Source organism: Ruditapes philippinarum, unplaced genomic scaffold (genome assembly GCF_026571515.1).
Source record: "Ruditapes philippinarum isolate M1 unplaced genomic scaffold, ASM2657151v2 ctg6012_1_1_1_1, whole genome shotgun sequence".
NCBI lineage: Eukaryota > Metazoa > Mollusca > Bivalvia > Venerida > Veneridae > Ruditapes > Ruditapes philippinarum.
This window is the reverse complement of record NW_026865643.1, coordinates 42,975-69,831: the sequence shown is the minus strand read 5'-3', so window position 1 is coordinate 69,831 and position 26,857 is coordinate 42,975. Positions and strand designations below refer to the sequence as shown.

Below are 26,857 nucleotides of genomic sequence, written 5' to 3'. Positions count from 1 at the left end.
CTAAAGATTGTTAGTAATTTTATTGGAGTAGCGGGGGATCGAACTCGCAACCCCTTGATTCGTAGTCAAACAGTGTTACCACTGGACCACAGCGCCCGCTCTGATTTATAACTATTTTTGAAACTCCTATACACGTGATCACAATAAATGTGTGAACAAACGGATTAAGCTATTAAATATTAACACTTTAAAAGATACTATAGCTGTAAAGTAAAACATTTGTAATGTTTTTTTTGTCAGACAATTACTGACACTTGTGTCCTTGCTAGAAGGGGTTACAATATGCAAAACTTTACAGAAATATTTTTTTTTTAAATCAACAACGAATAAAGCCCTTGTCAAGCAAACAATACTAGTATCCCTTCCGGTACTATAAATAGATTTAAGTTAAAATACAAATATTGATAATGATTTGTGACTAACAGTTTGATAATAGTGATACATAAAAGTTCTTTTAAGTCTATTGGCCGGAATTATATGGAAAAAATCCCGTGACCACCTGATGACTTTAACGTATGCACGTGTAATAGATATCGCGAAGTCACGTAAGGGAGATACAGAAGTAGTGTAACATTTTTTTCATTATTTATTTATTTATTCGATCCTTTATTTATCTATTTACGTTTAAATTACAATTTCAGATATTTCTAAAATCCTTAGATTGTCATTATGAGTTGATGTGAAATATGTATCAAATAAAAAAATAAAAACGATATTTAACATTATTTGTTTAACACGTGAAAACTGATACAAAAAGGGTAATAAAATTCAAAGTTGTATGAGTGATAGCGGTAACGGGTGTTATGGTTCGGGGATCATCTATTCTGGTGGGGTCTTAAGGTTATCATACCTTAATTAACAATGGAAGACTTTCTTTGTTGTTATTTATTATTTATTACTTCACAGAATAACAGAAATTCATATCGTTGAAGCAACCAAACACCTAAATATATAAGCATTGCTCAATGATAACTTGAGCGATAAACATCATTAATTATACATCAAGTACTGTATGTTAAGTAACGAACACCATACTATGGTGGCTGACTTGTGTCATGTCGCGGGGATCCAGGCGAAGACACGTGAATAAAACAAAGTGGTAACATTGTCATATTATTCGTGTTTTCGGCTTGCACTCCGCGGAGCGAAAGTACGACAAAGTAATGACTTTGTCTTATTTTCGTGTTTTCGCCTTGCGCCCTGCGGAGCTAAAGTACGACATTGCACAAATCATCCACCATACCATACGCTTTCATCACCGTGATAATTGTTATTTAAGTTATAAACTCTTCAATAAAATTGCTCACTGAATTCAACAAAATAAGACACTGAGACTTGCTAACTGAACACTATCTATGGTTCCATGAATATTGTATTGCTCTCTTAACTCATGGTCTTAAATTTGATCATGATTTTCATAAAGCATTACAACTCCTTACACACTGGTTACTTGTAGCACACCTTTACATCACTCAGACTCCCTTGAACGTAACACAAGAAACAGAATAGTAATAGATTGCGGCAAGGAAGATAATTTGTGCAATCTTTTCTAGATAATTGTCTTGGATTATCTGTCCATGAAAATAATATCCGAAATAAAAGGTCAGAACATTTTCATTCACATACATTAAGTCTGAACGTGAGTTTATTTCTATTTTGATGTAGTTGGACGTGTAACAGTTTTTGAACTCGAAGACGAAGTTAAAGTCGAAGATGTTTGTGAAGGTGTAGTTGAAGAAGATGTTGTTGAAGTTATAGTTGAAGGTGTTATTGAAGATATAGTTGAAGTTGTTGTTGAAGTTTTAGTTGAAGTTGTTGTTGAAGTTTTAGTTGAAGTTGTTGTTGAAGTTATAGTTGCAGGTGTTGTTGAAGTTATAGTTGAAGATGTAGATGAACTTGAAGTCGATGTTGAAGTTGACACTGTAGTTGTAGGCGAAACGTATGGTTCATTAAAATTTTCTTTGCAAATTTCCTCGCCTGGAATCTCGTTTTTTGTTATTATTGTTCTGTAGTTTGCGCACCACGATAGTCTACATACGGGAACTACATTATCTTCGGAACATGTTAAATTCTCGTACCGATCTTTATTCAAGCTAAAAACCGTGCGTCCGGGTTTTAGACAGTTTTTCAATTTCTTTGCGTCACATTTCGCTTGAAGAAGATTTTGAAAATCTTTTGATGTCTTTGAACAGTCGAATCGCTCAGAATTTGGTTGTTTGTTGTCACATTCTGAAAATTTAAATATATCTATACAGTGTAATGAAATTAATAACTTTAACTACCGGAAATTTTCTTTCCGTTATTTTCACTGAAAAATGTTGTTATTTCCGTTAAGGAATACGCTTGTTATGTACCAAAGTGTTATACAACACGACTAAAAACCTCTTAATAAAATAGGGACCTCCCTGCCAGCCCCAAAAGTAATAAAAGTATTAAAGTATTAACTGTTTGTTAACTTATTAATGGGGTTGGTCCTCAAAATGTTAGGCGATCCTCAGTGGTGTGTGTGTTTGCTAATGCTGTGTTCTCATCGCCGATCAGATCACCTCGATCAAGCACGATCAAGCGATCGGGTACCGGTCTAGCTCGGTCTGCATGCGTGATCGGGGGTGGTCGGAGCGGTTTACCTTGGTCGGCATGGCTCGGGCTTCCTACCCGAATTTTTTTGACATGTCAAAAATATTCGAGTAGCGATCGAGTAGATAAGCGGACGAGTAGCGATCGTATAGTGATCGAGTAGAAGATCTAGTTGATCGAGAATAAATCGTGTAACGATCTAGTTTGGTCGGGTTTACGTCTCTTACCCGATCTGTACACGATCATCTCGACTTCTACTCGAGCATTATTCACGACTCGATTACGATCATTACGATCTGGTCGGGTGGAATCTGGCAACGATCGAACAGAGGTCCAGTTAGTCTAGTTGAGTTCGTGTATGACTCGCGTATAGTTTTGGGTGATCGTGAAGAAGTCGGGATTTTGGTCGGGTTGTCGTCGAGAAGAAGTCGTAAAACATCGTGTAGGGTCGACTTGATGTCGTGTAGGAGTCGTGAATTTGCGTTTAATCCAGCTTGGTCGGGCTTCATCGGGGAATTAATGTGATCGATTAAGGACGATCGAGTTGATCTGATCGGCGGTGAGAACATAGCATTATGCAATAAACTTGAATTGTTTTATTGTACTTAAATAGACACAGAATAATTCACATTTCCAGAGACTTCTGTAAAACGCGGGGATATTCGACAAAGTGAGAAACGTTCAATAAATTTAATCTTATTGATAAAATGTGTATTATAAATTATACTAATAGATCTACATTAACTGAAACAAGAGGGCCAAGATGGCCCTAGATCGCTCACCTGACACATCGAACTCATCCGAGCAATTTCTTAGGCAAGCATCCTGACCAAGTTTGATGACAATTGAGTCAAAAATGTGACATCTAGAGTGTAAAGTTTTTTCTAAATTTGGGCAGTGTGACCTAGTTTTTGACCAAGGTGGCCCTTCGTGGTCAGGTGAGCTAAAAAGTGTTCATATATCAATCTTAATACATTTTTCTTAAAAAAGACCTTACTTGAGTCAATGCCACACTCTGGTAATGTAAAGGGTGCGTTCAACTTCAACAGTTTGTTATTCGGCAGCCGCGTCTCCACTTTGCAGCCGAGGTATACGAAGTTTTCTACAAAGATGTCCGGCAAAGACGCTGAGCAGCTCATCATGTGACCGTCGGTGTCGGTAAAATTTCTTTCACATTTTAAATACTCTGAAAACATCAGAAGCTATTGTTAACAGTCTGACTTACTAACAAATTATGAAAACTTTTTTCGAGGAGCCGATTTTAATTAGAAAGCTATTGTAAATATTGTGTAAATGAAAATCTGGAAAAAGGGTGATCCCTCGGAAGCATTAAAAACAACAAAATTAAATTAAAATTGCAGACTCGGTTTGATTGAGTCTTTACATGAGGGATAATGAAAAAGTACAACATCCCTCACGTCCCCTAGCACCGACTTGAACGGTACTCAATTTCCAACAACTAATGTGATCAATATAAACAAATCTTTTTTCAAGACTCAAGAGTATGTCTTATCTAAACGCTGGTATAAAGTTAAAATATCTATTCAAAATAGGAATACAAGGTTGTATTTGATAAAAAAGATCTTAGCAATGAATATAATGACAGTTAATACTAAAGCATCTTCGAAATTCCAAACAGTTTACTGACGCAAAAATTATCCAAAACAAAATCATTTTGGAAACTTTCGCTTCCTTTCGGCAATTCTCGTCATATCTATTTTAAGTATATTTAAGTCACGTGACGTGGTGTTTTTTCCACTGTGACGTTATTGAGAAAATACCAATATGGCGACTGCCATAATTGCTCATTTGGGTTGTTTATAAATGGAGAAAGGTTGCATTTTCAAGAATAAGCGTTCTTGATCAAATTGATTGACTTACGAATCAAGCTTTCTTCTGATCCTGATTTTGTTCTTCTGTATATTGTTGTGTGATAGTTGTTACAACCATTGTGTAGATTACACGTGACCTCAAATTCTGTCACCAAATCACCGGAGTCTGTCTGCATACATCTGGAGCCTGTTAACACTTTCTGTGTCATTGTTGTTTTCAGGGTTGCTTCTGTTAAAACATTAAAAAATGTAAAATTTTGACTTATATTTTGTTTTTTTTAAATGGTGGATTAAAAAGAGACGGAAACGTTGTTGTTGACGATATAGAATCTCTGTCTTTACAGGGAGAAGCAGACTCTAAAAAAATCTCCTGTGAATGATGTCACTCACTGACCAGACTGATACATGTTTGTGGCGCCGTTATATGTCGCAATGACGCTAAATGCCGTAATTGCCGCTAAATGTCACACTATTGCCGCTAAATGTCGCAAACACCGCCAAATGTCTCGAAACATTTGCCGTAATGATGACGTTAAATGTCGCACCATTTCCCTTAATGTTAATTGTCACAACACTACCATTAAATGTCGCAATTTCTAAATTCAATTGACATTATGTCAATATGAACGTTATATAAGTAATCTGGGGACTAGCTATCTATAAGAAAGAGAAGGATATGTTATGGTGTACAAAATAATTGGTTGAAATTGATGTCATCTTAGTCGGTATTATAAATTGACTACCACAATTTATACCAAAGTACCCCTTGTTGATAAAACACATTTGTATACGGTTTTCATTTAGCAACCCTGATGTCGTGGATTCGAGCCGCGACACAAGATGAGTTGGATTTAACACATCATTTATACAAGAAAAAAATCAATTAAAATTCAATCTCAGATCAGAATTTTTTATATTTTGTGTCGGCCTTTCACCTACAAACATGTTTGCCCCCGGTTTTATCGGTATTATAATATTATTATTTTAGCACAATCAGATTACAGTTTTACACATTTCATTGATGCAGTCACCACTGTATGTATGCAAAATGTCAATCCCTGTCTTTTCTTGAGAATGTCATAGGCGTCCGGAGTGAAAATGATGCAGTTGTAGGCAGAAACGTAATTTCAAGGCTGACTATGATGACGGAAAATGTTCTGAAACTTGCTAACATTCTGACACAAAATCAAGCTAACTCTTTTTATATTTTTTTATTCGCACTGTACCTCTATCCTCAATTGAGGCTTTAAACTGGTATTTGTTAAAAAAAATCTGATGACAGAAAAATGTTAATGCGAAAGGTGCATCGAAAAAACTTTTTATTGACATACAGTTACATGACAAAACAAGATTCACTACGACCAATTGTTTCTATGTATGTAATATGTTATTTCACTGACTGTTGAGTTCATAGAGGTATGGTTATTCTTCACATTTTTAGGTAATGTGAAATGGCATTGAATTGATGGGCTCCGTCAGATTTGAAATTACGTTAACAGTGTATCTTTAAAAGTGTTTCTTCGATGTACATATCGCATTGATAACTTTTCTATTTTGAGAAAATATAACAAATGAAAGTTTAAAGGCATATGCAAATGAGCTTAGATCAAAAGCAAATGTGTAAATATGACTATTGTTAACAACACTGCTGGAACCGAATTGAATTCACCATTATAGAGATGCAAGTATACCAGGTTGCACATCCGTGCAGACTGAACCGGCTCTGTACTTATGGCTGACTAGAAATTACTATCTTGATATACGCAGATTGATAGACAGTTCCAAAAAACGGTAGCTTGAAAAGTGCATTTTACAAATGCAGCAATGGAAAGATTTGCAAATACGTGCAGTATTACCCGTGTCAGAATTGTCGTCTGCTCATGTTTAATCTACTTTGTTCTCATAGTCCATTACATTACCTTTTCTATTACAAGTAGAATAAATTAAATGCGCACTTTGGCAAAAATGCCCCCAGGTATTTGAAAACAAAGTGTTAAATATACCTGCAATATTAAATACATGTGAAACGTTTCTGATACGTTCAAGTTTTGCAAATTTAGAATAAAACTGTTATAATTCTGTTATATACAAAGAACGAAAAGTAGAAAAATCTTAACACTCAAAATTCACCAATAAATTAAATATGATCTTTTTAAAATTTCATAGCGGACTTAAAAGGACATACACTGAAACCCGCTTGGTTTGCATTACTATTGTTGTATATAAACCAATTTATGAGGTGACTCTGAAAATTAGCCTTCTTATTAATAACAATGAGAAAATGGCATATTTTTAGTCTGCCCTTTAATAAAAGGGCGGACAACTCTTTGTCCCTTCCTCGTAAGAGAAGGGGAATCCTGTGATGCGTGTATGTGGTCGCACGGTCACTTTCCTTGCAACATGTCCTCGATGCATGTATGTGGTCGCATGGTCGAAAATCTCTAGTTTTGGAACGAAACAGTCTGGTACTAATTCTTAATTTTAATTAATAAAATAAAAACCTGTTAAACTAGTTTCTAGTTACTAGTAGTCTTTTTAGTGAAAAGCCTGTTCAGAACTTAAAAACCAACCAATTCTAAAAAACAATATAGGTTTGGCTTTAATAGCTTCCTCAGTTCATTTAAGTATATTACTTTGTATTTTTCTAGTTAAACAGTTTTTTAAAAAAAATTAAATTAAGATTTAGTACCAAGCGGTTCCTTACCAAAACAATATTGAAACCGTTGTCGTTTAAATAGAGATTTTCCATCATGCGACCACATACATGCATTGAAGACATGTTGTAAGGAAAGTGAACGTGTGTCCACATACACGCATCACAAGATTCCCCTTCTCTTACGAGAAATGGACTAAGAGTTGTCCGCCCTATTAAAAAAGGGCTGAGTTGAAAATATGCCATTTCCTTATTGTTACTTATAAAGAGTAATATGAGCCGCGTCACGACAAAACCAACATAGTGGGTTTTCGACCAACATGGATCCAGACTGTTCGCTGTCAGTTTCTCCACTTGTAATAGCGTTGATAAGCGAACAGCATGGATGAACAATATGATCTCCTTTTTTGTTTATTTAGCTAGTCATAATTGTATTCTTATATTGTGATATTAGTGATTTTTGACAGTTATTTTTCTGTTTGTTTGTTGTTATAACCAGTTGCATATTATATGCCTTGGTTTAGTAAAAACTGAAACTGGATCCTGATCAGACTGCGCGGATGCGCAGGCTGGTCTGGATCCATGCTGGTCGCAAACGCATTAAGTTGGTTTTGTCGTGACGCGGCTCATATACTTCTGTTTATAACTTTTTAAAAAAGTTTTCACTTTTATTTAAGAGCTATAAAAGCCTAAGAGATTTTGTTACTACCAGTTACAACTAAATGGGAAAATTTATGGGAGAAATAAACCTAATTACAACTTTGTACCTGTTAATAAGAAGTTTTAAAACACCATAATTAGGAAAATAACGATATTATTAGGAGCTGGGAAATCAAATCTAAATCAGGAGGAATTTCAGATGACTAAATATAAAGTAGAAAATTAATAAGAATTTTGTACCTTCTTATCATTTTTATATGTAACCTGTGTATCGTTTTCTGTTTATCACTGGTATATTTTATCCTCCGCGTTATGTTGTATTTGGTTGGTATTCGCCTAACTGTTGTGTCGTCGTTTGTTTGCCTAACTGTGGTAATGTTTTGTATAGTCTGTTTCGTATGAGAGGTCACTGTAAGTTGAAAGGTTGTATGAATGTGTTCACTAATATTTCACGTGCATGACCCTAAAATCCCCGCGAAACATTTTCTTGCTTAAGTAAAATATTTCCCTTCGCCAGTTCCGCATTATACGAGTAACTGATAACTTACTTTACAGTATAGTTGTTGATAAAAGTAGTTACTTATTATAGTAAACTTGAACATCATTTATGGAAAGTTCTTGTATGCTGATCCTGGTAAGAATTTATATATTTCTAATGTCATATTTATTCTTTTCCATTGATGAATTGGATGAAATGTGTAATTTTATTATTTTGTAAATCAATTATTTGTAATTCCTTTGTATTTTGTTTGTAGGCTCGTTTTTGTATGTCCGACAATAAAATGATGAAATAGAAGCAAGTCTTCAATCATTTATCCCCGGTTACAAATGGCTCCCCGACGGGGAATTGAACCCCGGTCTCCCGCGTGACAGGCGGGGATACTCACCAGTATTAAGCAACCTGCTGTACAGAAGTACATTAGAGAAGCAAATCGGCTTTTCATACAAAATAATATTCTGTACAGAATCGCTACATTGGATGGTCAACAAGTCAAACAGCTTGTCATTCCTGAATCACATAGGAACATCGCCATGAAAGGTATTCATAATGATGCCGGGCACCAGGGCAAAGAGAAGACATTGTGGCTTGGTAGACAAAGGTTTTACTGGCCTGGCATGGAAAAGGACATTTTCAGTTGGGTTGAGAGATGCGACCGCTGTATCAAGCGTAAGACGCCATGTAACAAGCCTTTCGCCGAACTGAAACCTATCCATACTACCAGACCAATGGAATTGGTTTCCATAGACTTCTTAAAGCTTGAGCCCAGTAAAGGTGGTATTGAAAATATCCTTGTAATAGTGGACCATTTTACACGTTTCGCACAGGCCATTCCATGTAGGAACCAGACTGCAGCTACCACAGCGAAGGCACTCTATGAAGGGTATTTTCGATACTACGGGTTCCCAGAGCAATTGCATAGTGACCAAGGTCGCAACTTTTTAAGTCGCACCATTCAGGAGTTATGCAAGATTGCTGGCATTAAGAAGTCCAGAACTACTCCATATCACGCCATGGGAAATGGAGGTGCTGAACGTTGGAACCAAACACTCCTGAAAATGCTTGGAACCCTTGAAAACCACCAGAAGTATGACTGGAAGGCATACATAGGTCCATTGGTTCAGGCATACAATGCCACCAAAAATGATGCAACCGGATATGCCCCTCATTTTCTGATGTTTGGTTGGCACCCACGGCTTCCTGTAGATGCTTATCTTGGCACAGATCCTTCAGAAGAGCACACAGGGAATCAGTCCTCTTATGCATCAAAACTCCATCGGAGATTGCAGATAGCATACCGCAGGGCTGCAGAAGAAGCTGGTAGGATGGCTGCCAAAAACAAGACCATATATGATCAGAAAGTGAGGCATACTCGACTTGATGTTGGAGATAAGGTACTGATTCGGAAAGTTGGAGTGAAAGGGACTAACAAGTTGTCAGATCGTTGGGATGAGGAAATTTATATAGTCCTTTCTATACCCAATCCTGACATTCCCGTGTATAGAGTTCAGCAAGAAAACAAGAAGGGCCCAATTAAGACTCTACACCGGAATATGTTACTTCCCTATCCTTTTACTCAACTTGTGGAACAGGAGAGTATCAAACCTAGACCAGAAAGCAGCTCTCGCAAGAGAACTCCTAATAAGTTCAGGTCGACAGCCGATACTCTGTCCACTGAAATCGAGGATTCCACTGATTCCGATTCAGATAATACCGAAACATTATACCTACCTCCACCACTAAGATCTCAGAAACGTCCTAAAGAACAGTCCAGTAGGTCTAAACATACTGTGTCTGTGACCCCAGAACCTTCAAAGGCTCTGGAATCATTTCAGAGTGACCCCTCTACAGAGACCATTACTCTATCTGACCATTTTTCAAGAATCGATGGTTTATCACTGCAATCAGAGACTGAGACTAATTTGGTAAGTGATCAGGAAGTTGGCTCCACCCCAGTACCTAACCCTGAACCTCCTCCTCCAAGTCCTCGTCCTGTAAGGCGCAGAGTCCCACCGCAGAGATACGGTGAATGGGTTACCCCTATTGTAACAAATCCTAGCCAAGATTTGGAAGTATTTGTATGATTATCATATATTATTATATAATGTAAAATTTTGAATTTACTAAATTAATTTCTTCACAGAAATTAAGGTCAGTAAACCTGATTTATCAATGTTTCTATTTTAGAAATAACTAGGAACTATGTCTGAACAAATCATATATGTTTTCATGTGTTTATACAGTTTTAAAAAAAAAAATATATAAATAAAAAAAAAAAAAAAAATTCTCCACATCTGCCATATGTGAACAAGTTGTTGTTTGTATGTGGAGAAGTTGATCTTGAAGTATTAGAGAGGATGGCGGATTTATTATTGCATACTAGTACCAGTGTACTGTGATGCAACTTTGTCTATCCATTGTAAATATTTGTAAATAGATTTATTTGAATATAGAGCTGAATCATATATATGAACCTATTTCAATTAAAGAAATTAACTTATTAATTTCACATTACAATTGAAAATTCATTAGAAAGATATCAATAGATTTATATTTGTCATTTCATAAAGACAAGAAATAAACATAATTGTTGTGTATTATTATACACATAATTATGATTTATTGAAGATGATTATGTCCTGATGTTTTTATTTGAAACTAAAATATAACTGAGTTATGGAAATGTCAGGAGCCATTTCCTTAAAGGGAGGGAATGTGTAACCTGTGTATCGTTTTCTGTTTATCACTGGTATATTGTATCCTCCGTGTTATGTTGTATTTGGTTGGTATTCGCCTAACTGTTGTGTCGTCGTTTGTTTGCCTAACTGTGGTAATGTTTTGTATAGTCTGTTTCGTATGAGAGGTCACTGTAAGTTGAAAGGTTGTATGAATGTGTTCACTAATATTTCACGTGCATGACCCTAAAATCCCCGCGAAACATTTTCTTGCTTAAGTAAAATATTTCCCTTCGCCAGTTCCGCATTATACGAGTAACTGATAACTTACTTTACAGTATAGTTGTTGATAAAAGTAGTTACTTATTATAGTAAACTTGAACATCATTTATGGAAAGTTCTTGTATGCTGATCCTGGTAAGAATTTATATATTTCTAATGTCATATTTATTCTTTTCCATTGATGAATTGGATGAAATGTGTAATTTTATTATTTTGTAAATCAATTATTTGTAATTCCTTTGTATTTTGTTTGTAGGCTCGTTTTTGTATGTCCGACAATAAAATGATGAAATAGAAGCAAGTCTTCAATCATTTATCCCCGGTTACATATACAACAGATATAATAAGAGTTTTATTTCTCCTGGTTAGTTTTCAAAACGTATAATTTTGAATTATGTTAAAGACATTAAAACGTCACACCAACACAGCCAGGGAAAAAATTGTGCACATACAATACATGTGCAATACATTTAACATTACAACGGCAGAAGATTTTGCGACATTTAGCGGCGATTGCGACATTTAGCGGCAATCGTGCGACATTTAGCGGTAGGTGCGACATTAAGTGGCGTTTCGGCATATAACACCGGCACAATGAAAATTATCAACTGTCTATTGTAAACTATCTAGATAGTGTCATGTCAACTCTTCCCTACAAGATAGACCTACTAGATAGACTCTCAAGATATATCTACAAGACACACCTACAAGATAGACCTTCAAGATAGTCAAAAAAGAAAGTCCAGTTTTCAGCTCGCCTTCAAGGCTAGTTATCAACAATATATCCCAATACAGCTCGCTCATAGCAAGTTGCCTACCAGATAGTGACGTACAACTTGCCTATAAGGCAGGTTGCAACTAGCAAATCGTAAGTTGTCTTCAAGAATATCCGAAACAGCTCGCTTTCAAGTCCGGTAAACTTGCCTCGAATCGCGGCAAAAGCTTCCTTGCAAAATAATTTAGCTGCAATAACATAATATAACATAGACAACATATTAGAAACAAGTGTATGTTTATGATTAGTTATTTACCTTTTATTGCGAATCTAACATTTGCCGAGTGTATAGCTTCGTCATTTTCATCTTTGAATATGACGTCATATGTTCCATTTGAACTACATTTAGCACGTGATCCATTTGTGATAGTTATTTCGTAACGACTTGAAACGTCGTTAGTTATTTTCATTGAATACGTAAATAAGTTGTTGGCTAGAACCTGTAAAAGAAAAGAAGAATCAGGAATTATAGTGAATGGATTTTTATACGAAAGACGGCTAGGGACATTTCAATTTTATGAACTTCACGAATTTACTATTTCAACTTCACGAATTCACGATTTCAACTTCACGATTTCAACTTTATAAATTCGTGTTTTCACAGTATATTTTCCTGCAATACTTTTTAAGCTGTTCAAAGAACATTTCAAATTTAGCTAATTTTTGTACTCATAGTGTTCCAGATTCAAAACTGCAAATTCATTAACAACAAATTCAGCATGTTAATGATTAGTTTATCAAAAGATTATTGCAAGTTGTCGGAAATGGTTGTGATCTTGATCATAATTGTCACAGCATAGCAAAGACAGTAGAATAGAGAAAAACGGTACATGAAATAGAATAGAGAAAAACGGAAATAGAATAGAGAAAAACGGAAATAGAATAGAGAAAAACGGAATACATAAAGAACGGCCAGAATGACACATTTGAAATTGCTAAAAGTTCGGTTTGATTGAGCCTGTTGATGGACGGTACTTGAAAGTGCAAGTTATCGTCCATGCCCCCTAGCACCGGTTTAATCAGATTTCAACATTTAAACACAAAAATAGTAAAATTTTGAGTTTAGAAACATTCGCAGATGTGTTCATATACGGCGGTTATCATTGAACCTTCACTGTGACACTTTTTCATGAAAATCGGCGTATGGTCCTAATGTATAAATTGAAAGGTAAAGGAAATTTAGTCTTACATTTACCTTGTTTTGCGGTATAACTTCAACCTTTTTCGCTTTCGTCAGTATTTTTCTGTACTCGTGTGTGACGTCAAAGATACACGTGAAGTTCAATTTGTCTCCAAGGTAAAATGATCTACTCTTACACTCCTCTGAAAAGAAGAAAACATGCGGTCACGTGATCCAACAGTTATCACAGTTTAACCTTCTATAATATGTGTGTCTGTTAAAATATTTAATTAAACTTCATTTTCATGTTTAATTATTGAGGCATGTTTAAGCCGGTGCTAGGGGTATGGGAAATATTTATGGGAGCATAACTTTATCACTGCAGTTCTTGAACAGCCTTAATTGTGCAAAACCTGCAACACTTTCCATTTTGATGTTTTGAGCGTTCATTAGGACTTCCATTTCATCGATTTTAGAGGGCAACTTTTTTCTTTAATTGTTTTAATAATTCTACACAATGGGCACAGTCACAAATTAGGTCGAAGTCTATTAACTGAACGTTATATCTAATATAAAGTACCAGTTCCATAAACTTATTTTTTTTATTGTAGTGGACAACAGGCGCAATGACGATACATACTTGAACAAACGCAACAACGTGGTACCAACAATACAATACAAAACAATTCAATACAATACAGTACTATACAGAACAATAAAATATTATGCTATGCAGTGCACAAAACAATACAATGAATTATTCCATATACAATGTAATACAATACAATACAATATAATACAGTACTATACAATACAATACAATATTATGCTATGCTATGCAGTGCACAAAACAATACAATGAATTATTGCATATACAATGTAATACAATACAATACAATATAATACAGTACTATATAAAACAATATGAAATATGAAAAGGAATAAAATATAATACAACACAATATGTATTTGGCCTAGCCAATGGTATTGAAATAAAGTTGTCTTCTGTAACGTCTCAAGTCTGTTAAAAAGTCAAGCCAAAATATGTTTAGGATTTCGCTTTAAAATTTTACCAGAAAAAAGAACTGTACATCACTTCATAACTACACTCGGCGCCATTCAGTTACCATTAATCATAACAATGAAAAGTAACATAAATTTTAAAGAGATGTAACTAGAAATGTCTCCATGGGTCGCGTATGTAGCAACATCTTAGTACATTATCACTATAAGGACGACCAGCAGGACAGCGGTACGGACGGACAAAGGCAAATCCATACCCTCACCCCTCCCACACGGGTGTATAAACATGATGAATTCTGGGTAATACCCGTGTTTATGATGAGGCATACAGGAAGCAAATTATACAAACACGAAACTTTAACTTCCATTCAGGTAAAATTGTAGAACAAATTGAACTGATATATATGCATATGTTGTAAGCAAACCTTTAAGAGATTCAGGTGTAACTGCAAAATCTTAGATAATTCATAGATAGTAAAGTGAAAAACAAATTGAAGGGTTATTTTATTTATTGATACATGTTTATATGATACACTATAAACTATATACATATGAACTTACCATGTGTTATTGGATCAGGTATAACTTTACCCCTTGGTTCTAAAAAAGAAAAAGAAAAAATAATAATAATATTAATAAAAAAAAAAGAAATTTTTGAAAGAATTTCTCTATAATCAAAATATTTATACAAAACTTATAAAGTTTCTCACAATGACATGGATTGATTACTCGTCAACTGATTTCTAAATCAGCGGTGGGATACAAATGACCATTAGACTCATATGTTCAAGATCAGTTTTCGCGAACAAATTACGCCTTGCCCGAGGATTAAACCAGAGATCTCTGGAGTGCAAATCCGTTACTTTGTCTGCTTAGCCTGTTTAAACTGCTACTGTTTTTTTGTTGTTGTTGTTGTTGTTGTTTTTTTTTGTTTGTTTTTTTTGGGGGGGGGGGGGGGTGGGGGTGGGTGGTGGATGTTGTTGTTGTTTTGTTGTTGTTGATGATGATTTATTTGATGATGATGGTGATGATGATGATGATGATGTTGTTGTAGTTGTTGTTGTTGTTGTTATTCTTTTTGTTGTTCTTGTTTTTGTTCTTGTTGTTGATATTCTATTTTTTTTAGTATGGCATAGTAAGTTTAACTGATGCTAATTTGATTAAAAGGTAATGTTAAATTATGGTGTTGTTGTTATCTTTGTGTTTATGTTGTTTTTTCCAACTTTAGGTAAATACATTTAATGGATGATTATTTCTTAAGTGATAAATAACATAATGAAATCAATTTGCTAAATTTGTTGTTGTTTTTACTGTTTCTCCGTGCTGTTGTTTTTAAAATTTCAGGAAAAACTTGATAAATCATACATGAATAATACACTATTTATCAATTGACAAAGGTTAATGATGTATTATGCATATAAAATAAGTTTCAAGGTCAAACTTGAAACGTTGTTGTTTTTTATTATTTAAAAATCAATAATTAAAATAATTTATAGAAGTAACGACGTTATAAAGACGTATACTTACAGACATATATAGCTGAATTATTATTATTATTATTATTATTATTATTATTATTATTATTATTATTATTATTATTATTTGCTTAATTTTTCCGGCAAAGCTGGTGTATATAATATTTGGATTACCCGGTTCATCTTTATCAACGACAACAATCACTGCAACAATGCCAGCTATTAACATCATAACCGCTAGCATCAGAAGTAAACATTTTGGCCAGAATACCCTCTGTATAAATGTAAAAAAAATTTTTTTAATATGTATTTAGTTTATACAAATTTATTTTAGTTAGATTATATTGGAAGCTATAAGCTTATTAACACATTAGAGAATCCATTCCTGGAACCAACCAGTACTAAGCAATGAATGTAAAGTTTCTTGCTCACGAAAACAACGGCTTGCCCCTCACAGGGTTTGCCCCTGGTGCTGGCAGCAATCCTTAGATTACCAGTCTGACGCGTTAACCACTATGTCACGCCACTACTTAATTTGACAATATTTAAAACGAAATATGTTGTTATAACACTAAGCAAACTACTTAAATCATACCAAAGTGAGAAACTAAACTACAGAAATGACAAATGGGAAACAAATGGCTTGTTCATTTATAGAAGACACTTAAGGATAAACATTTGCACATGGTTTTGATGCCTAACTTTTTTTTTGTTTAGGTTTAACGCTGCACCAACACAGTAAAGGTCATTTGGAGATTTTCTCGCTTTTCTGGTATAGAAAGCACTCAGATGCCCCTCTGTGTGTGCATTATTTCATTCACGAACGGGCTCCTAAGTAGAACCGCTGACGTTCGGTATGCTAGCTGAATAGCTAGCTTCCTCACATAAAAAAATATTTATACCAATTAATTTTACCCATAAAGTTCTTTCTTTTTCTATGTTTACACCGCTTGTTTATTCAAAGAACTGTCGTAACAAACGTATGTGTGGTACTCACGTTTTTCTCGTCCTCATCGTCACGTGATGAGTTTCCGTCAGTGTCGTCTGCGTTTCTTTGCATCTATAACATAAAGATAATTTACAATTTTCTTAAGCAAGTAGTTATGATTTAAAACGGTTTAAGACCTCCAAGTATGTGTAAATCAAAGTTATTTCAAAACATTCAGTTCTAAAAAAGCAAAAGTTGAATTATAACACAAAGACAAAAAAATGCATATTTACCTCCATTGCTGACGCCTCCGCAGCCTCATTAGCTGACTGCAAATACAAGAATATGTTTATTTAGTGCTATTTTGTCATATTCGAATATTCAACAGATATTCGAATATTTGCCGCATATGTGAGGATTCGTTAGATATTCGAAAATTTGACGGATATTTTGAATATTCGAAAAATATTCAAGTATTACATATATTTGTTCCAGTCGGGGATTACTCCACGACTTCCTAATGCTATTTTTGTCTATGAGTAACACATTTTATTACCATAATCTTGTCAAGGATGTCAATACATGTACCTATTACATGCACCTACTTTTTTATTTTATTGGTCGCATATCTCGTATATTCAGAATTAATGCTCGGATTACTATAAATAAACTGAAACGTAAGCAAAGCATCCAAAGACAATATATATCTTTTCGCTTTAATAAATTTTATAAGGTATCAATAATAAAAACAAACCGTTAAACATCCACTAAACGACATCTTTGCTTAAAAATATAAAACTAGGAAGTTTGCCTTGCATAAAATCCATCAAGCATTATATGGCCAAGTTTTAATATAAATGTTTACAAAACAGGGTATTTCAATAATTCAGTAATTATGTGTCTCGTTTTACATAAATAAAAGGCAAATTTGACGAATACGTCAGAGGGAAGCATGAATTGATATGTCCAAAATACATCCTGTTTCAAAATGATATTCAAATGATGTAACAAAATGGTCTGTTTCGACCCAAATCTCTTAACAATTGAAAACAATATCACGTGATCTTTGATTTATTTTTAAATGGACGTGACTCACATCCGATACAGCGTGAAGATTTTAAAACTTTCACAAAGAAAAGTGTTATTAATGCGAACAAACTAAATAGAAAAGTGTGAATTCAACGGAAAACCTAAACTTAAATGTGCTACTATAGAGAAAAACTTAACAATGAGGAGACATTGCAAGGAATAAACTAGACGTTATTAACTCAACACATACGTATGCTATTGAAAATGAAAACTGGCACAGATATGTGTGCCATTACAAAATAAAACAAAACAAAGTTATGCCATTATAAAAGAAAACCAAAAAAAAGTGTTCCATAACAAAAAAAAAAAAACATCCAAACAAAGGTATTACATTTAAAAAGAAAACTTAACAAAAGTGTTCCATAGCAAAAACATCTAAACAAAGGTATGCCATTACAAAAGAAATCAAAACAAAAGTGATCCATTACAAAAATATCTAAACCACAGTCTTTAAAGACCCTGTCTCATTAAAGGTATGCCATTAAAAAGAGAAAAAAAAGTGTTCCATAGAAAAAGCATCTAATCAAAGGTATGCCATTACAAAAGAATACAAAACAAAAGTGTTCCATTACAAACACATCCATTAAAAAAAGAAAACAAAACAGACGTGTGCCAAAACAAAAGAAAACCAAAACAGTAGTATGTCATTACAAAGGAAACCTAAAATGAAGTAAATTATGCCATTACAAAAGAAAACAAAATAAAAATATGCCATGACAAATGACATCTCAACAAAACTGTGCCATTATACAGTTGAAAACTAAACAGATTTGTGACATTATAAAAGAAAACGAGATAGAAGTACTAGTATGCCATTACAGAGGACAGAAATGTGCCATTACAACATGCAAACTAAAAAGAAACGCCCCGTTTAAAGATAACAACCTTAACCGAAATGTGCCATTACGGAGTACAAACTTAACTGAAATGTGTGGTTTTAGTGCAACCTAAATAGAAATGTGTCATTTCAGGGGCGACAACCACAGCCGGAATGTGCCTTTATGGAGAACAAACTTAATAGAAATGTGTCATTTGAAGGGACAATCTTAACCGGAATGTGCCATTACGAAGTACAAACTAACAGAAATGTGTGGTTTTAGTGCAAACTAAATAGAAATGTGTCATTTCAGGGGCGACAACCATAACCGAAATGTGCCATTACAAAGTACAAACTTAATAGAAATGTATCGTTTCAGTGCAAACTAAGGAGAACAAACTAAACAGAAATGTGTCATTTCAAGGGACAATCTTAACCGAAATGTGCCATTACGAAGTACAAACTAAACAGAAATGGGTCGTTTCAGTGCAAACTAAACAGAAATGCGTCGTTTCAGTGTAAACTAAACAGAAATGTGTCATTTCAGGGGCGACAACCATAACCGAAATGTGCCATTACGGAGAACAAACTAAACAGAAATGGGTCATTTCAAGGGACAATATTAACCGGAATGTGCCATTACGAAGTACAAACTAACAGAAATGTGTCGTTTCAGTGCAAACTAAATAGAAATGTGTCATTTCAGGGGCGACAACCTTAACCGGAATGTGCCATTATTGAGAACAAACTAAACAGAAATGTGTTATTTCAGGGGCGACAACCTTAACCGAAATGTGCCTACGGAGTACAATCTAAACAGAAATGGGTCGTTTCAGTGCAAACTAAATAGAAATGTGTAATTTCAGAGGGGGGGGGGGGGGGGGCGGGGGGGCCTCAACCGGAATGGGCCATTACAGAGTACAAACTAAACAGAAATGTGCCATTTCAGGAACGCCAACTTTAACCGGAATGTGCCATTACGGAGTACAAACTAAACAGAAATATAATGATACAGCTGATAAACTAAGCAGATATGTTTTATAATAGCGACATAGCTCTATGTGTATGAATTATATGTTAAACTATTTATTATGTTGGTTCGTGTCTCTGGAGTTGATTTCGAATAGACAAACCCGAAGAGCGAGTGAATACAAAATTTTGCAATCAAAGAGGTTGATACAATCCATTAGGTCCATTAGAATAGCACAGTTATGCAATGTTCTATCTTTAAGATACATGAGGAAAATCTGAACAAGGAATGATTTTTTCCTTATGAACATGTGTATGAAGCCAGGGGAGAGAACTAGAACATTATGTTTTTCTTAAGTCTATAAAGATTACTCGCCCCTGGGAATATTGCAAACCCGGAAATATTAATTTACAGCATGTGATGTCATATTTAACAAATAAAACATGGGCTTGAGGGCAATATGCAAGTTTACGGACTGTTTGGTCAGACTGAGGAAGTTATATGGCCCGAAGCGCAGCTGAGGGACATACACCTTCCGAGGTCTGACCAACCAGTCCGTAAACTTGCATTTTGCCCGAAAGGCCATGTTTTATTTGTTATATTATACCGAATCTAAATCCTTTCATCCATTTGTTTTGTGCTGTTATTTTACTATTATTTGCTTTCAAATAATAATTTTACTTGTTCAGTGTGTGAAATATCTCAAACCCTAGTCGGATTTTGTTTAATTATTTTCAAGCGATGCAATAAAAAATCATGCTCTTCTTTTAATATTCCATTTTTGTTAATCAAATTAAATATTTTAATTTACTAGGCAAAAACCCGGACTTTTAGAATTTCACAAACTATAAATAACAGGGCTGGGAATCAAAACTGCGTCGTATCCTACAAAATGTAAACAAACGCCGCCATCTTGGAACGAAAAACGTATGTTTTTGTTTATAACTTTTTTTGTTGGAAATGACTGAAAACCAGATATATGTATTAACACGCTACACTATTTTCCGCTTCGTTCGGTATATGTTGCTTGCACAACTATTTTGTAAAACAAAAGTTATAGCGAACTTGCATCTCGAAGCGGGGCAGAATTTTTATGAAAATGTGTGGATACGACGCAGTTCTTATTGCTTTATCTATTGTTTTTTCCTTCAAATCAATTATTTATTTGTTTCAGAGTTCACCATAAACTTCGAAATATAATGTTGCATCATTTACTAAAATTTCATTAAAAAGAGATGTTTATTTTCTTAGAAAATAATGATTTTTACGAAATGATACGACGCAGTTGAAAATAAAATATGATACGACGCAGTTGTATTTTTGGCAGTCTTTTCAACAGGGATAATTTTGGCAAAATATTTCTATTTTATGGAATAATCACTTGCGCTAGATAAAAAAACCCAGATCATTTTTAGCAATGTTCTGTTGCTTTTGATTATTTAGAATACATTGTGTCATGTCCAATATAACATTTAATTTGAAAGTTTACATTGCGGAAGCTACTTTTCAGTTAAACATGAACATGTTACCTAATTGATCATAATATCTGAAATAATTTCTTATATTTTCCTATAGGTTTAAATTATCCCTATTTTTTCGCAAAAAAAATATAGAAATCTATTAACTTGAATTCATGTTGGCTAGCTACGCTCTAAGTTTGTTTGTTTGTTTCATTTTACGCCTTTTTCAACAGTATTTCAGTCATATAGGCGGGTAGTTTCCTAACCATCGTTCCTGGAGACGCTCTAAGTTAACTGTGGTTCTGCATGTTCTGGGTAATGACTGCTTTTTTGTGGTTTGTTTTCAAACTTTCACTCTACACATTAGCTTTACTAAGGGCGAGGACCTCAGGTGCGCCTTTGTGCATTATTTCAGGCAAAATGTTGCACCTGCAGAGAACCATCGTCATTTTAAAACTAGCTTGATAGGTTTTTCCACACGGAAGAAATAAAAAGAACCTGGGGTTTTCGAATTCCACACGGAAGAATAAAAAGAACCTGGGAGTTTTCAATGAATAATCCTCTGTAAAGTCATTTTCTGAAAACCTTTGTTTAAGTTTTCAGGCAATTCATTATCATGATATGTTAAGATGCCATGTCTCTAGTCTGTTGAAAATTCGATGCGATAATCTGACCTAAATTTTCTGTTCAATATTGTGAAAACTTCTTTAATACTGTTGAAAGATCATGCCTGCCTATATCATCGGTGCACAGCGTAAATACCTTTGCAAAACGGACACCTTCTTTACAAAATAATCTGTAGTTGTATCATATGTAACTCGATTTTGAAAATTTAAAGTTTTTTAATGGAGAAGAATGATACTAAAGTGCAAATATAGAAAAAACATTCCGTAGACCTTTCCTCATCGGCGATAAAGAAATGCAATACGACAAAATCAGAAGTAAAGTTTCGCGGCGCTGAAAACGGAACGCATAACCTACTTGCAAAAATTGTAGCTTAACCATTTATAATATAATTTTAAAAATTTAATGTTCAGTTTTAAATGATAAAGCTCATCTGTTCTCACCGATTATTAAGAAAAAGAATACAAAAAAATCGGCACGTAAAAGACATATTGACGGAAATTATTGCTAATTACAAGTAACAAAGGTAGGCATGCAATTTGCGCATAGCTCTCTTCCGATAGCAAGAGACCTTTTCAAATTTTGTAATTTTTTCTTTTTTTTTTTCTCTTTTTTAAAAAAGTCATTCCTGATTAATACTAGTACAGGGTCAAGGAGAGGTTACACTGGAATCAAAAATAGTAATCACTCCCATTTCGAACTCACGTGAACAATTTTAGAAGCATGCTAAGGCAACACTGGAACACGTTGTCATATGGGTGTGCGATCAAGTGTTTCAATGTATATTGTATTTGATACAGCTTTTCGGAATTTGAAGATGCTTATGATAGGTTCTTAAATGCGACTGAAAAATGCAGCCTTAATAGAATTGTATTACATTTCCATTTTTATGGAACCAATGAGTGACCTCTGCTTTTGACTTAAGTTGTAAACAAGAAATGTTGTTGGACGTTATTAGCATACCTAGCACATAATTTAAATAGTTTAAAACCAATATGCAGCCTGCAATGAAAATACAACTGCGTCGTATCATATTTTATTTTCAACTGCGTCGTATCATTTCGTAAAAATCATTATTTTCTTGGAAAATAAACATCTCTTTTTAATGGAAATTTAGTAAATGATGCAAAATTATGTTTTGAAGTTTATGGTGAACTCTGAAAACGAGTATATAATTGATTTGAAATAGAAACGATAGATAAAGCAATATGAACTGCGTCGTATCCACACATTTTTATAAAAATTCTGCTCCGCTTCGAGTTGCAAGTTCGCTATAACTTTTGTTTTACAAAATAGTTGTCCAAGCAACATATACCGAACGAAGCGGAAAATAGTGTAGCGTGTTAATACATATATCTGGTTTTCAGTCATTTCCAACAAAAAGAGTTATAAACAAAAACATACATTTTTCGTTCCAAGATGGCGGCGTTTGTTTACATTTTGTAGGATACGACGCAGTTTTGATTCCCAGCCCTGAATAAAATTTATGATTAAATTAAAGACAAATCATGACTTTTGATCAACATGTAATAAATTTATGTCTCTGATGAAAAGGCGAATCGCCTGGCCATTTTGACAGTTTGTGTCGTCGTCAAATTCGCACGTCGTGAAAGTTTCGTTTAAACGGTCTTCATAACAATTATGGACCGCCCCCGGTCTGTATGCGGTTTATGGACCGGGTGACGTCATATTAAATATAGAAGAGCATATGCAAATGAGGTATAATATTATTAGTTATAAATTTTTGACAGGCTATATGGCCCTATATAATTGGTTGTTTTTAAATATAATATAATATTATATTGCAAACAACCGTTTATATACGACCATATAACCTGTCAGAAATATTTATTACGAATGTATACTACAGCAAGCATCATTTTTAGAGAAAAAAAGCGAGATTTCTTTATAAATCAACTTTATAGTACTGCACGTTTGTAACGTCGCTTTTCATTGGATAATCATGACGTTATAACAATCATTGACATGTTATATGGCCCTATATAAACGGCTATTTGTAAATATATCCGAGCTGGGGTTATATTTACAAATAGCCGTTTATATAGGGCCATATAACCTGTCAACGGTCTTTATAACTAATAATATAAAGGTTACGATTATCTAATGAAAAGCTTATGCCAGGTATAATAAAAAATAATTACCGTGATAGCGTATACAAACGCTCTAGTGGACACGGTCAGATCTTGGCTATGATTGTTTGTCTTCTGAAACACGAAATAAAGATAATAAATTAAAATTTATACTTATCTCTTGACACAAATAAACTGTTTCATGTAAAATAATATAAATTATTTTAATGAACGTAAAATATCTTAAAGGCACATTATGCCTCACAAACAACATTTTTGTTTCTTCAATAGAAAAGTCAATCATAAGTTTTATATCGTTGAAATAACTGTTTTAAAGCATATCATACTTTTAACCTGTGGAAAGTAATGCTGAATCTGAAATTACTGGTCATGAAAGTAGTAAAATGTAAACAAAGTTGTATTTTGACTTCCATACAATATATTAAATCAATCTAATTGTTATCAAACAAAAGAAGCGAATGGTTCGGGAAAATGGCCAATGAATATTTCTTTTTTCTTTCTTTATTTTTTTATTTTTTTTTGGAATTAAAAATAAAACATAAAAATCTTTTGAGAAATAAAAATAAAGCATTTCTGGGGCATAATGGGCCAGTAATTGATAGAAATTTCTATTTTCTTTAGTATTAGGCAAAGCAAAAGCATTTATGTCGATGCTCACACGAACATGAATATATTTCTTTTAAAGGCACACTCATTTTTTGGCAACACCAATCCAATTATGGAAAAAGAAATTAAGTATAATAACAGTTAATACATCAGTACTTGACATCCATCCGAGATAATCTTTTGCGCTTTTCAGAAAATAGTTTCAGGAGAAATAACGAAAAATTATTTGAATAAGAAATACCTCTGTCATTTTAATCTTTTTTTATCAATGTTTTTTACGGAAGAGCATTAGTGCCAGGTGTATGTTTTTTATTAACTCGAAATTTCGAGTTACTAACTCGAAATTTCGACTTACTAACTCGAAATTTCGACTTATTAACTCGAAATTTCGACTTACTAACTCGACATTTCGACTTAGTAACTCGAAATTTCGACTTACTAACTCGAAATTTCGAGTTACACTGCACGACTTTCATTGGTTGCCGGTGAAAACAAGGATTGAATTCAAGATACTTTCTTTCGTGTGTAGCTGTTGCACATTGACAGAGCACCTTTAACATTTATTTAGCAGAACAATTTTATAGGGTCAAATTGTCCACACATACTGAACATATCCTTCGCTTTTTTGTGGGGGGGGGGGGGGGGTTGTAAAATCACACTTTCCACATTTCCGTGTTAACCGGGTGTTTCTTTTTCTTAAGCACACATACAACCATCATGTGGAGAAACAACAAGTCCAAAACCCACCCTATTGTAAACTGTGCAATATCATGTGTTAAATAAGTTTTAAATGGCGTGTATACGCCAGTTAGTCTGTCACGTTTCTTTATACTAATAATGTTTTTGTAACATTATTCATTATTTGCTAATACTTTGATTCATATTGTGTTGATAAAAGTTGATAAAAGTGATACTTGTTGTTATATATATGTTGGGAATATTATAAAAGAAATATAGTCAGTCCAACAATTTTGACAAAGGCCTCAGCACGCCCTATTTTAGCCACGCCGCGATACTTTCCTCAGATGTCCCACACGTGAAGTATAGGATCGGTTTTTTTTTACAGGGATGAGAAGAATATGATTAGTGAAAAGATAATATGTTCGAACAGATGGGATACAATACAACGTCTGAAGAACGCCTGAACGTACAAATTAAAGGAAGCCTTGTATTTTTTATGTCGGGTGTGTACATGCCATTACTAAGTTTTAGTTAAATTTCAATAGTTTTTGTCCAGGCACCCGTTTCTCCATCTCCATCGTTCAAAGGCACTGCCTACTATATCTTATACCATCTAACTAATAACTTTGGTCATTCTTGTAATGTTACTAAGTCGAAATTTCGAGTTACTAAGTCGAAATTTCGAGATAAGTAACTCGAAATTTCGAGATAAGTTACTCGAAATTTCGAGTTAGTAAGTCGAAATTTCGAGTTAGTAACTCGAAATTTCGAGTTAATAAAAAACATACACTTGGCACTAATGCTCTTCCGTAGTTTCTATATTGTTGTAATTGAAATTCAATATTTTTTCCAGTTTAAAAAAGGTCTTTAAAAAGTTAAAGACTGCTATTCATGAACTATATTGATTAACTTTGGTAATTACATTTTCGGAATTTTTCTGTAGGTTACCGGTGTCAATGAACTTTTCTTCTCCGCCCCCAGATTTGAGCAGGATTTTACCAACACTTGCAACCTAAATAAATAAGCACATGATTATTTTGTATAAGAAGCACGAATACTTTTATGTAAGTGGGTACAAAATATATATAGTGGGTACAACATATATGTGTGTTTTGTTGTTGTTTTTGTTGTGGTGTTGTTGTTTATATTACTGTAATTATTAAACCGTGTCAATCTTGAAACGTTTGTGATTTGCTGCTGTTGTTGTTGTTTCGTTATTATTAATTGTAGTAATTTAATTGTGTTAATTAAATCTTGATAAAAAAGTTTGGGATTTGTAACTTAAACTAAGAAATGTTATATATTAAAAGAAAGATCATAGCACATTTGTTCACGATTGAATAAACGAATAAGATGTTTATATTATTTACAGCAGTTGTTTCACATGATGAGTTACAACTGTGTCGCACGTCTATTTATTTATTTTAGCAGGTATAGGGGGTTAAGTCATACCGACACTGCAAATGTCATTTGCCACACCTTGCCAAACTTGAGGATTCGAACCTACAGCGTAAATAGACAGTGGTTAAGAACAGCAACCATAACGCCAAAACCATTGAACATTAACAATTTATAAGCAATAAGATGTTCATTGGACAACGCGACGTACATCGTTTGATAAGACATTGTTATGGTGACTGTTTTGTGCTATGTCGTTTTGGTGCTCCGAGGGGCGCCAGATGAAAACACGAAAATACGACAATGTGACCATTTTGTTGTGCTTGTGCTCTACAGGGTGCCAGGAGAAAACACGACAAGGTGATCACATTTTCTTATGCTCGTGTTTTCGCCTGGCGCCCCTCGGAGCAAAAATACGACATGGCGTAAATCAGCCACCATATATTATAGAACTTACCCTGTCCGGCGTGCTTCCTCTTACGTGAGACGGTATCACGTCAACAGATGGGTTTAAAATCTGCTCTGTTCTCTCTGATCTGCCGTTAGTCTAAACGGGAAACGTACATACATTTTAACATTAGCTCAAATGATCATTTACATAA

General features: G+C 34.2%; 1 protein-coding gene across 3 annotated transcripts; it reads right to left on the bottom strand.

Moving 5' to 3' along the window:
• Window positions 1-869: 869 nt before the first annotated feature.
• On the bottom strand, window positions 870-26,811 carry LOC132729879 (rho GTPase-activating protein gacF-like). Of its 3 annotated transcripts, XM_060715716.1 has the most exons (12): window positions 26,713-26,811; window positions 25,780-25,869; window positions 23,622-23,684; window positions 16,793-16,828; window positions 16,569-16,631; window positions 15,746-15,845; window positions 14,658-14,696; window positions 13,143-13,276; window positions 12,210-12,393; window positions 4,459-4,638; window positions 3,575-3,763; window positions 870-2,229 (listed from the first exon to the last, which is right to left on the bottom strand). In XM_060715716.1, the coding sequence occupies exons 4-12, from the start codon at window positions 16,796-16,798 to the stop codon at window positions 1,652-1,654; spliced, it is 1,473 nt and encodes a 490-aa protein (XP_060571699.1). In that variant the 5' UTR covers window positions 16,799-16,828; window positions 23,622-23,684; window positions 25,780-25,869; window positions 26,713-26,811; the 3' UTR covers window positions 870-1,651. The 3 variants fall into 3 exon arrangements, with proteins under 3 accessions (XP_060571699.1, XP_060571698.1, XP_060571697.1); XM_060715715.1 differs by lacking the exons at window positions 23,622-23,684; window positions 25,780-25,869; window positions 26,713-26,811 and adding an exon at window positions 17,254-17,375 and having other exon boundaries at window positions 13,149-13,276; XM_060715714.1 differs by lacking the exons at window positions 23,622-23,684; window positions 25,780-25,869; window positions 26,713-26,811 and adding an exon at window positions 17,254-17,373.
• Between the last annotated feature and the right edge of the window lie 46 nt (window positions 26,812-26,857).